Genomic DNA, 13658 nt, shown 5'->3' with positions numbered 1-13658 from the left:
ACAAATAAAATTAAGTATGGAATTGTTTATTTTTGTAATCGAAAATCATGTGGTGTTGTTATTTTATATAATTAATACATTAAGAGAACTTACAAAATAAGTTATGATATAAACATTAATTTGAGCGTCAAAATTGGCTCCCACTTAATGAAATTATTACGCTCAGTGAACTACGAAGGTTGTCTGAAAAGCTTGCGATCTCAACCTAAAGACAGTGGATTGCACAGGACGAACCTGCTCCGAAATAGGCAAAGACGATTTCATCGGATAGTAAAGCTTGGCGATTGTTTTTTGGGATATTCATGGGATTGTGTTCATCGACTGCCTTCGAGGTAGGTGAAATAAGAAGAGTATTACCCACAATTGCTTGGTAAGATAAGAGGAGAAACTGCGAAAAAGCAATCGGATGTAAAGGAAAAGAAAGCCCTTTCATTCACCAAATATAGCCCGCAGCTACTTTTTCTTTTTTCCAAATCTTAAGGTTTCACTTGCAATAGAGAGATATAGATATAGAGATATAATGGATCACTGAACTCATTTCATATATTACTAGCGTAAATCATTGCTGGCTTTTTGATGTTATTGGTCGGAATTGTTATCCAATGTTTGATGGATATTAGCTGATTCTGAACTAACTGCAATTCTAAACAATCCAAAAGTCATAGTGAATATTTTCCTCCGATTTTTTTGCTTTTATTGGCTTCACCTGAATGTGGGTTTGTTTGTAACTCTCTTTTTGACTAAGAGCAAGTGGGTTATTAATGTTAGTATATTCCATTAATTTAATTGCGTTCGTTAGCCGAGCGGGCTAAGACGTCAACCTCCGGATTTGCTGGTCGTGGGTTCAAATCCCGTTCTTATTGTAAAAAAGTTTACATCGAAACAAATTTCACAACTTTCTGTTGGAGATTCAATTTACTATATGCATCAGTATTACTTCAGAACACCTTAAATTTTATTATGTTGTTTGATTAGAATTTTACATCTTTGTCGGAGATTTACAGTACTAATGACTTGAACTTAAAGAAAAATTTTATTTTTAAGAATAAATGGAACTAAAAAGTGAAAAGTAAATCTAGTTTAAAAAACCATAAAAACGCTTTTAAAGTACAAACTATAAAGTAAAGAATAATTTTTGAAAAAGGATTAAAACAATGATGATTCAAAAATACTAGTATTACCTATTGTGAAAAAAGCGTAGGGCACTTTGTTCCATAAATCTCGTACATCGAACGCCCGACGCTTCTTCGCAATAATACTATTTTTAACTTCTTAGTTTAATGTGCTCTAGAAGCGTGTTTTCTGGTTTTTTCAAACTATACGAGTATTTTTTTACATTTGGGCTTCATGTCCAACAAATGCAACAACAAATTTGTCTACTTTGTCCATTGTTATGGCCCACGCATTCTCAACTAAGTAAAATGGATCTTAACATTTTTTTAATCCTTTACACCTCATTGAGATGTCTTGATATAGGTTTGACAATAATTTTAATTCATATATGTACATCTTTATATATTAAGTAGGATTTTTTTCAAACAATTTTTAATACTAGGAAAACTAGAATAATCATTATTCAACAACTCATCTATACACATGTTTAAGTTTTTCCCAAATAAAAATACAAGGCTCGTCATTTTGGTAACCACCTTAATCTGTTTGGTAAAGTACATCTCCGTATTTAGAAACAAGTCTTTTCAAGAATTCTTTGAAGATACTGTGATTTAACTCTTTTGTCTTCATAAATTTAACGATGCTCACAACTATTTTCATTACCGATTTTTATTTATTCACTATAACATTTACCTGAAAATGATATGAAGTAGCAAGCGGTTTGAAACGCCAATGTGAAGGCAATCGACCAAAAAAAATCAAGATTCCTACACCTCAAAGACACACCAGATTAGCCATTTCTTCTGACCAAAGCAAATGATCAAAACCGTGTGTATACTGGAAGCCTATTGTATGAAAGTATACAAAAAGTTAGTGGTGGATGTGGACAAATAAATTAGTATATCTCTAAATCAGAAATATCCTAAACTTTCGTCGATCATCGGCAAAATTTTTGTGAATGGAGGTATCACCACCGTATTATAGATATAAATTTTTTTCAGATGGAGAAAGCGTTGGAAATGGAGGCTCATCACTTCCCCTACCAACTAAAACCTCCGCCATCAGCTACAGAATTTTTCAATGATACTACTTAGATATTAATTTTAATATCCTTGATAAAATTTACTAATAGATCTAAAGTTTGTCGGTTATCTATGCTTAAAAGGTGTATGAGGTTTAGAGGTAGGGAGTAGTTTTGTTTAACAAGTAACCGCAACAAATTGTTTGTTTTATGAATGTGATTGCTGCATCCGAAAAAAATGTGATTGAGATCAGCACAAGAATTATCATCGCAGGTACAGGTTGATGATTGTAAATACGCAGCCTGGTAAGATGGGCAGGATATCTCTCATGACCAGTCTTCATTGTATACTTGCTGAGTAAAATTTCGAAGTTGTGTAGTGGAAAATATACTTCGGGGTAAGGGTAAAGTAGGATAAATTTGAAAATAGGTGTTATTTGAGAATCGGGAGGCAGTATCCCAGTGTTTCTGTTATCTGTTGTCTTTTATTGAATTGATAGCAAGTCTTTCTGTATATACGTTACAAAAAACTCCATTTAGTACTGAATCTTTTGCTAATCGATCAACTATTTCATTACCATATATTCCAACATGTATGTCCCACTCAATGTTACTGATCCTCTTTTTTTTAGGATTGACAACTTCGGTCTTGTTTTGGGAAAACGACAGTCCATGATCCTCTATCTAGCTCTTGACCACCCGCATTACCTGATTCAGTTTGAATCATACTGGCTCCAGATTCCCAACAGTAATTAAGTGTTACTACATCATCAGCAATTTCCACTAACAACGACTCTTCCGGCAACCATTGCCTCAATAAATTGTCGTATACGATGTTCCAAAGATCCGGTCCAAGTACTGAACTTTGACCAGCTCCTGTTGTTCCTTCCATTCTGTGCTGTCCCTCCGTGGTATCATACACTAGATTTTGGTGCCTTAAGTAACTGTCCAAAATCCTTAGAAAATACATGGGCATTTCGAAATTGTTCTCCAACACTACCTTGCCGAATCAATATATTTTATTTTTTTTCAGATAGTTCTAAATAAATTATAGTATTCTATTCTTAAGTTGGCTATTACTTACTATTTTGGTTCTATCTTACGTACTTTAATTGTGTAAATAAATCTTTATAAATACTGTAGCATTCCGAAGATTCCTGTCTAATCCAAAATCAATCTATTATCTCTTCCACAGTCATTACGGTATATTCTCGTTGGCTTGAGAACCATGTAAATGTGCTATTTATTACATGTTTAAGAATAATGTCACTAGTGTTAATGTCATTAACGCAAAAGACCAATAAATTTCTAAATAGAAATATTTTACTCTGAATGCCTCATTTTATTTCAGTTTAAATGCATTTTAAATGCAACGTTATTAAGTTTGTCTGTATAAAATAATCATTCTATTACTTGTTTATAAATTTTTATTTTCACAACTGTGAAAGCAGCAGCAGATTATGGCTCATAGAATAAAGAGGTTATCCAAGAAGAAGAATTTCCTAACCTACCTCAATTCAATCATTGAAATACCACGTTTATAACTTCCATGTGCTATTAAACTATGAAAATGTACATTGTATTGATACGATCGTAATAGTACTAACCCAAATAAAAGCGAAAATTGAAGAAATCATTTAAATTAATAGGAAAAATTAGATTGGACTGTATATGAATATATATTTTGTTTAAATTAATGAAATTAAATTTCGACGAAATGTAAAATCACAGATTCTTCCAATATAAAAATAACTTTGTTTATTTTTCCACGTGGAAATAAAATTAGAATATATCGGTAGTCGCTTATCAACCTTAATGAAACCAACTAAATAAATCAGATATTTTAAAAAGATGACTAGGTGTGTATATATCTTGTTGATATTCGTTTTAACATTTTCTTGCGGTAAGTATATATAAGATAATTACTGTACTTTGTGTTAAAATTACATGGGATTCTAATAATATATATTTAGATTATACAGGCTCCGCAAGATTTTTAATTAAAATAATTGATGGATGCAATCAAATTCTACCATGTGAATATGTTCTTAACTTCTCTTAACCTCACTCAACTTTGTAAACAATTGTATTACGATTCAAAAGAGTAGTATACCTGCGCAGGTGGATCGGAACGTTTCGTTCATAGGAATGGACCAGCGCCAGATCGAAAATCAATTCTTTCGAGAAACACCGTCGGTGTACCTGTCGGTTGTTTTATATTTGTCTCATTAGCACTTGAATATTTGATTGAAATTAATAAATAAGTGATTTAATAACTCACCTTCAAAAAATCGCCTGCAGTTTCTTTTTTATATGAGTTACCATTGCAAGTATATTTTTTCGTCGTTTTCAAAATGTAGTTCAAATTTCTATTCATTCAGTAAATTAACAGGACTACATGTTTTTCTTCCGCTTACAATACTTTTTTGTTTACTTTGCACTATCTTTGTATTATTCATTTTTGAAATAATAATGTCATCACCTACGACCGGTACAACAGAATGTCTTCAAACACGCTACCGACGTTCGGTTGACCTGCACAGGCAAAACTAGCCTCTCCGGTAAATCCTAACGTGTATGGCTTACTTAAGATTCTTTGTCATAACGTCACAGTTTTCAACCAGTCTACTCTCATTAAACCCACAAATCCATTTTTGTGATGACACGAATTACAGCAAAAGTGTAGTCATCCTTTGAAAGCTTTTATCTTGGTGATGTCAAGAACAATGGTCTTATTAAAATAGACATTGCTCTGAGCATTCACGAAAATCATATTCATGACCACGGTCTTTCCCGTTCCACTTGGCCCATGGCGTTTTAATCGTAAACCCAAGTAGAATGGATTATGAAGCTTTAAGAGGTTATGTTACAATTTGTTAGTCATTGAGTTTTTAAGTGGAGTGTTCAACTAATTTACATTAAAGTAAAATCGAAATGTCTGCTGCGGCGACAGTAACTAAGTAATTTGTGACGCCAGAAGATAGCCTGAACGATTTGGCATAAGATGCTCTACGTAACCAAATCTGTCAGACTGTCTTCTGTCACCACAAATACAATTTTCATAGTAAAATGTAAACAAATAACATAATGATAATGATAATGAACTTTATGAGGGGAATAAACTGTGAGTAACTCAAAATAAGAAACGTACCTCAAAAATTGAAGCGGAGCAATATATGAACTTAGAAGATTGAAGAAATATTAACTGGACTTAATATGACCATAGTTCTTGTCAATATAAAACCTTTCTTAGTATGGTGACACGACTGCTGTAATTTAATTGTCACAAAATTGGTTTGTGTGGGGTAAATGAAAGTAGACCGTCCTATTCTTTGTAGAAGAGTCCTTGAAGTAGATCGTCCCTTTCAATGTGAAAAAATCCCTGTGTCTCGCCCACTTCTCTCATAAAATATTGGTTGATTTATTAAAACATAGCGTCAAATCGGGTCATTTTTTACAAACACGAGTGAGGTTGGAATGAATGTAGTTAGAGTGGTTTGATCTGCAACCATAAATTCACGGGAATCCAAGTTGAATTAGATTTTCAGTACTTGGGAAATATTCATTCCAAACTCTATAGAGATTAGCGTTCAACTTAAAAATTTCGCCTACAACTTTTTATGTTGAAGAAATGGGAATTTCTGTAGTCGTGGGTGTTAAGTGGAATGTAGGCTCATACAATTCAAAATTAGTGTTGATTGTATTACGTAGTCGCCATATTGTAAATTTACAGTGCTCAAGATGAGCGTTCCATTTAAAACGTCAATTTACAACGCCCAAGATAGTGGAATTGAAATTTCAGCGAACGGGAACGTGGGTTTAAAGTGGTATGTTATTTTTCACATAACATTGGAGGTTAGTCGACGAATCCATGCGTTTGTCCTGGTATAAGTATCATTATAAATTCCACTGACTCAATTATAAGCGTTGTTTGTAATACCAAATTGATTTCCAAGTAATCCCTGACGACTCGTTCCGTAAAACACGCATCCAAAGTGAGTTCTGGAATAATTGGAATAAATATTAACAAAATATGAAGTAATTTTATCTATTACGTTTTTTATTAATTTTGAAATCTTTTGGAGGATAGTGAGAAGTACATCTGGAAAGATCAGAGGACAAATGTAGTGTCAAATATTTATTAATTTTTGTTTACTAATCACTTAATATAAGTAAATAAATCTTTTCTAAGAAACGTATCCTTCGGATTTATTGCTAAAAAAATCTTTTGATGATTTGAAATTGACAAAGTAGGAATAAAAATATACTTTTGATATACGGTACATAACCTCACTTGTGGTTTTAACGCTCTCAATAAGATTTTTATTTATTGCTAATTTAGTTTGACGAGATAAATAAATATTTAAATAAATGATGATATTATTTATTGATTATTGCAAAATAGTAATTTGACACATTGTCCCAATAGTATTGGTTAGTGGGTCGTAAGTGTCCCAACAGTATTTTATGATAGTAAAATAGTGAAGCGTATAAAATACATGTTGTATTAAAAATAAAAGAAATACATCATTGTTGGTCAACATTTACTTTTTATTGTATATATACAAGTTAATCAAGAATGAGTGATCTTTGACCTCTTTTCTATTTGAGAGTCCAGTAACACTATTATCCCGTTTTTTTGGAAATAGAAAATTCTTAAAAACTATCACTTACATACTATTACACTTAATAAGTAAAATAAATTTATGAATAGTTAGTAATAATCGTGACACGTGTCTACTTTTTGCCAGCAGCAGCCAGACTGAAGAATTTTTATGTAAAAGAAAAAAAACAGGCAGCAAACAGCACTAAAGCAGACAGGTTTGGACTTGTTTACGAATCTTACTTTACTTTTGTAATAAGGTGTATCAGCATAAAATGACAAGTACTTACAAAAATATAAGCATATTTTCAGCCAACATAGCACAAAAATCACTGTTTCTAGCTAACAACCTTGCTACTATCAAATAATAAATCTGCGGGAGATTACAATTTTTTATTACATGAATTCAATCTCTATTGTTATAAAAATCTGGATGGTATAGTCTACCTAACATACCAAATATACTGTTTACACCACCACTACACCAACACTGACAATTACACTGTCTGACGCGCATTTCGATAACCAAGTACCTACCTTCAGTCTCTGAAGACGATAACTTGGTCAGACAGTGTAATTGTGAGTGTTGGTGAAGTGGTAGTAAAAACAGTGTGTTCAGTATGAATATCGCCAACGGTTTCAGAAATTCCAACTTATCTTACATACTGTCAAGAAATATAGTTCACCAGAGATACTTTCATCTTATTTATGAGAGATAAATCATCTCGGCTAGAGACGTCATAGCTCTGTTATTGGTTTCACAGTCACGTTATACAATGTAATTCGATTCAATTTTATTTAATTCAAAAGGTTTATAAATAACACATACATTTAAAACATGTGTTTCGTGTTTTCAGATTTTGTGTATACTTTGCAATGCTATACATGCATGGAGAAATTGAGAGGTAATTGTTACTATGGCTACACAGAAAACATGAAAACATTAAACTGTTCTGAAAGCACCGTATGTGTCACATATCAGTCTGAAAGTAAGTTTTAATAAGTAACTTCCAACTTTTCAATAGTATTTTGAGGGTATCCGTTCATTCTACTTTTTCTTGAACATTAAAATATTTATTTTCCCTATAAGTAATTACACTATCGCAACGATTATAACAACATTTGTATCTCTTTAAACAATAACAATGAAACAAGTCACTTTTTACAAAACCCTAAACTTACGTTGCAGTGGAAGTTGGTTTGGTCAAAAATTAAAATGAAAAATATTAATTCCGACACTGCATGTTTCTAGGGAAGGGCATAAAATATCGAAATATTAAATTATCGATATTTTTTCAAAGAATAATGAATAAATTTTTTTATCTTGAAGTATCGATAGTCGAGTATCAAATTCTTCATTTTATTAACAATATTCAAATGTCTATTTTCTAAATTAATAAATAAAACTGAATAAATTAAATATGTGTTCATATTTTTTAACGTCGAATAATTTGACAATTTTTTTGGATAATCACATCTTAAAGGAAAAATATCGATAAATCAAAATATCGATATTTTTTTATACTGCATAAATCGATTTTGTTTAAAAATATCGATACGATATTGATCGATATGTTTTTATTTGTCCATCCCTATGTTTTAACCTAACCTTTATACAGTGTACAGCGCTCAAGAAGAGCGTTTCATTTATATTTATAGTTTTCACCTACAAATTTCTCTGACTTTTTACGTTAGTTCAATAGGGATTTTAGAGGTCGAGAGCATTGGAATGTACCAATAAAAGTATTATATAATAAAATGAATTATCTTAGTGTGTACATATTTCTTGGGCTGTTAAAAAATATTAAAATTACAGATATTTATTTTAATAGTTTTCTATTGCAAATAAAACATATTTTATACATTTTCTTTTTAAAAACAAGATTATAATACACCGGAAAATTTCATATGTACTTATGTATGATCATTCAACATTTTTCCAAATTACTCAACGATATTTAAAATAAAAATGTCTTATGGCTTGGTTATTAGAAAATAAACCATGTCTTCGTGGAATCCGAATCCTCGTTCTTACTTGACCCCTCACGTCAGGATTTAGAGGAATTTGAGATTTACTATAGTGAAAAATTATTTTTGGGGGCTATTGACACGATTTTTTTTATTTACTGCTACTATTAATGTCAAGAATCAATTATGATTCAAATCCTTTAAGTCACACCAATTTTTTACTTACCAATTATCTTTTGTGTTAATTCTTCATAGTTTTAGGTATAAAGTTGGGAAAGTGAAATTGGAATTAACAATATGTCGCATTCGACCCATAAGCCAACAAATCCTAATACAAAATCAACATAACGACTTAAGGATAAGAAAAATTCAGGCTCCGAATATAATTTGAAAAAACTGTTTTCAACCATAAATATTCTATTTTGAGATAGTGTAACTCGTAATTGCCGTTTTAGGTTAGAATTTCTGGAGCTTTTTTATATTTTATAGCTCATTTTCAATCTGCTTTTTTAGCAATAATATTACTATAGAAGATGTTTTGAGGAAGAAGTTGTCCAATGACATTTTTTTTAATGCTTAAGTCTAGTAAATCAGATGATCGTTCTCTCTTTATCCTTCTGGTAGTGGTTCGTTTAAGCGATTGACGTGTTCATTTTGATAACCGGGTAACTTTTAGTAATAGCTTGTACTTAGAGAGTGTATTTCCTTTTCCACTGTGTGTATTTTAAAATTATCATGGAGTATTTTATTGCTCACGTACCAAGGGGCGTTAAGAATCTTTAGGGTGCACGAGGCCCCTGCAGGGCAAAGTGACGCGAGCACCATCTATTGAGCAGTAATGACAACTAGGCGTCGGCCATGTTGTTGATTCTTTTTGAGGAGAGAGGGCATACCGGAGCATTGCTAGTGATTATTTTTTTGATGAAGTATGACTTTTGTGAAGGGATATAGTGAGAAATATAGGACGAATATATGGAGGAAGGTGAGGAGCAGTGACCGAATTAGACAGACTAGAGTACCTAGTTTTCCACATGAACTTTTCGACCGAATAAGCTATTAAGAATTACAAGATTTCAGATGCTCACAATGTTGTATTTCCTCCTCGTGCTGCAAGAAGGACGTGTGCTAGTGCTTGGCAAGGTTTGTTTTTCACAGTGTTCTTATTTCCTCTTGTTTGTCTGGAATCAGAATTTAACTCTATCACATTTTGTCTTAATGTCCTAATAACTTTTCTTCTCACTTTCAATTCTCTAACAATATACAACTGAATTGTGTTTCTTTCTTTCTACTTGCTTTCAATTTCCCTGCTAAAATTTATGTCTTGCGTTCCTAGGAGTAATTGAGATTTTTTTCATATATTCAGATATCAAATTCAAGGTGTCAGATCATCTTTGACATTTCGATATTTCCAGTCTTTCGTCGGATATGGATGGATGATCCTTGTAGAATAGATGTAAAAAAGCAATATAGGTAATTAGTCCCTGGTAATATCCTTCGACTAATAAACGAAATTTGGCGTAATGTTAAATGGCAGTTAATATATATGAGCGGTCAGATTGTTGATAGAAATTTTACGCGCCTCACGACTCATTCTTTAGTCTGACAAGGTATTTATCTGCCCTATGATTACAGTTCACTACAGCGCACTTCACCATCTTTCAGTAATTCTTTGAAAGAATTGAAACACAAAGGTATGGTGCTATGATCACCCTGGTTTGTGTACGAAAAACGCATAAACAATATAGCCGACGCCCGATTATCCTATATGACCGCTAGATAGCGCTCCCCTCAATGGTGCAAAAAATGCAACCCGCATGACTCGTGAACTCCAAAGTTGCGGAGTATTTTTAACTGAATTCGTTGTATTATTTTTGTATTTGATGGCTTTGAACATCCTCCTACCTGGATACCGTGCATTTGTACAAAAGGACTTTGATTTCCAATTTGAGCTTTGATCGTTTACCGAGAAGCAACAGCATTTGTTTGATCTTGATATTAATTTTGAGTCCTGAATTGAACCTAGTTCTTGATTTCGTTTTTTGGGGAGACGGAATTATTATACATTGTAATACGGGGACATTCAATAATTTTTGTTGGGGAGGCTATGTAGATTCAAGTTGACCTTTATTAGTTGGTAAACCATTTTTCCAAGATGTTCTGGAAAACTTAAAGCATAAAAGTCCTACGGAAGGATTTGTTTGTCATATCAAGTTAATAATAAGTTTATTGATTGAGACTAGTGAATTTATCTTTATTACAAAATTCCCAAACAAAAAATATCGACCAACAAATCAATAAAAAACCAGGATTCGAATTCGGCGGATACTTAATTTTTTTGCAAAACTTTTAATGCAATAGATTGTAATTTCTATGTTTTAGCTACTCAAGGATCTCATTCATATGTATCAACAACGAGAGGATGCGAAAATCAGGATATATGCAATATCATCAATGAAAATAAACCCAGCACATCCAAATCAGTTTCTGTTCTCTGTGAAACCTGTAATACAACTCTTTGTAACAGAGCTTTCATTAAATCCTCATATCTTATAATTATAGTATTATGCATAAGCTTGGCTAGTATATAATAAGAATACAAATCACTTTCGCTATTTGTTTAAATAAACAAAAAACAGAAATAATTGTACTTTAGAATATATAAAAATAAAGTTATATTACCTTCAATCACCGTATCTTCGCCTTTTTTTAAATATTACAGCTAGCTCAAGAATTTATCAAAGTCGGTAGAGTAGGGGTGGGTAAATATAAAGTGGTAAGTACTTTATGAACTACGTTTCTATAGTACTTCTAAATAGTAAAAATATCAGGAAACTATGATATATTTTACAAATTGATATACCCCAAGTGGTACCAGTTGGTATCCAGCTGTCAGTGTAAGTATAATAACATACAAACATACGGGGTGTTAGGTGCCAAAGTTAGGATTTAAAATCTATATAACAAAAAAACTTCAAAAAATGTGCATTTCTAGTTTTAATCAATATGAGATACACAAATGCAGGTTTTATTTTTTAAAAATTACATCATCCAAATTTTAGCCGTTACATCGGACACAATCTTGGAACCTGGCTTCGATATTTGTCGCCGAGATGCCATTGACTTCGCGATATTTTCTTTCAGTTCAGGGATTGTCGCCGGGCTTGATTCGTACACTTTACTTTTGAGATACCCCCTCAGAAAAAAATCCATAGGGGTAGGATCCGGGGACTAAGGAATGTCAAAACGGCTTATCAATTTGCTAGGCAAGAAATCACGAAGCAGCGTTATGGTGTCCCTAGCAGTGTGTTTAATTTATTACTATAGAATTTATAGCTTGTTGGTCAGTACTACCCGGTTAGCAGTCTATATGGAGTTGCTTGTAATACTTGGAGAAAAGTTATTTAAGTATAACCATATAATGAATTTAAGGAATGTAACAGTTGAATTAAGGCCTAAAACAACGATATATTTCATATTTTATTAATACTTTATTTATTGGTAAAAGAAACTTTCCGATGATTTTATGTGGCTTTATTGGTATATTAGTCACTTAAATTTCTAAATCCTCTAATTTGAGTTTATTTCCAAAGATTCTGAATATAATTTAAAAGTAAATAATAGTTCGTAAAACAAAAAGCTTTCAATTTATCAATTAAATCCTACGTAGTTCACTAGAAAATGATGTTATGAGCTTCCGTAAAATTTTTTAATAAATCGGATCAAAATTGGCTAAATAATTGTGGTGGTAGTGTAAAAAAAGTTATTTCGAGAAAATCGCGAGTCATATGGAGACATAATAATAAAATAATATTATTGTAAGTGCTTACAGGACAGTTCCCACATTATATGCTTTCAGGTGTTTGAGAACATTTTTTATATTATCAGCAGACATGTGTAGTCATCCTGTTAACACAATAATTATATATTATATCATTTTACTTTATTCAGCATTCTTGTTTCCTTTTTATTTGTTAAACAATTCTAGAAAAAAAAACAGTCTCTGTTCTAATCACCAACTGTTCAGAATCATTAAGATTGAAAAAATTTTTTTAATAAAGTCACTTTTTACTTTTTGAAATTTAACTCGTATTTAAAGTTTGAACACGGGACTACAAGCGTGATTCAACGGTCAAACTGACTCTACACTAACACAAATATAGTTCACAATCTCACTAGTGCCATCAATAGGTAGCCGTGTGTATTATTTACTAGTCGCTAATGGATATCTGACGCGGCTAAGCGTTTGATGCTCATAGCTCAGAAAAAAATTTTTTTTTTCGAATAATCATTCCAGGACGTCATTTTCACATACCCTACCATTTTAGCTAAAAAAAAAGATAATGACATTTTGAAATTTTTACCGTGGTGTTACCCCTTAAATAAAATGTGATGAAGAAAAGTAACATATTTTTTCCGCTAATCAATGAGCACCATTTCAAATAATTTTTTATCCTAATCGAGTCCACTATGAACTAACGTTTATGAAAATCTGGTTAAATGGTAATAGTAGGTACGGCAGCTAAGGGGGGGATCTCGTAGGAATTCATACTCCTCTCAGTTTTAGAGCGTTTTCTAATTTTTTTTGATGAGGAGAATCGATTTTTCGAGGGTGCCGAGCTCAGATCTGGTTGAGTAATTTATTTTAAACAATTGTTTATAAAGCTTTAACTCTTAAACAAATAGATATATGAAAAAATTAGAAATAAAAAAGGTTTGTTTTAAAAAGATCTACAGTTTTTTGCCAAAATGAATATTTCAAAAGTTATCGTCAATATAATGCCAAATTAATGTTTTTTCTCACTTTATCGGTCATTATTTGGTTCCTATATGACGTAGAAAGTTTTAAAACATCTTATTTTAAACTTAAACGATTAAGCTACAAAATGAGATGTGGTGGACCTTTTAAATATTATCTATTAAAAAGTTACTGAAGTTTGAATGTACAAATTTTCA

General features: G+C 31.8%; 1 protein-coding gene across 1 annotated transcript; it reads left to right on the top strand.

Moving 5' to 3' along the window:
• The first annotated feature begins 3944 nt into the window (after nt 1–3944).
• LOC130901499 (uncharacterized) lies at nt 3945–11390 on the top strand. The gene is made up of 3 exons (XM_057812935.1): nt 3945–4037; nt 7595–7726; nt 11085–11390. Exons 1-3 carry the CDS (start codon nt 3986–3988, stop codon nt 11291–11293), a joined length of 393 nt encoding a protein of 130 aa, XP_057668918.1. The 5' UTR covers nt 3945–3985; the 3' UTR covers nt 11294–11390.
• The last annotated feature ends 2268 nt before the right edge of the window (nt 11391–13658 follow it).

The sequence above is a fragment of the Diorhabda carinulata genome, chromosome X (genome assembly GCF_026250575.1).
Source record: "Diorhabda carinulata isolate Delta chromosome X, icDioCari1.1, whole genome shotgun sequence".
NCBI lineage: Eukaryota > Metazoa > Arthropoda > Insecta > Coleoptera > Chrysomelidae > Diorhabda > Diorhabda carinulata.
This window is presented reverse-complemented; position numbering and strand designations above follow the sequence as displayed.

Bases quoted from the DNA above. Each gene is read 5' to 3' on its own strand.
- LOC130901499 (XM_057812935.1), top strand. From the start codon at position 3,986: ATGACTAGGTGTGTATATATCTTGTTGATATTCGTTTTAACATTTTCT. The intron at 4,038-7,594 runs GTAAGTATATAT...TCGTGTTTTCAG, and splicing joins CGTTTTAACATTTTCTTGCG to ATTTTGTGTATACTTTGCAA. The intron at 7,727-11,084 runs GTAAGTTTTAAT...TCTATGTTTTAG, and splicing joins TGTCACATATCAGTCTGAAA to CTACTCAAGGATCTCATTCA.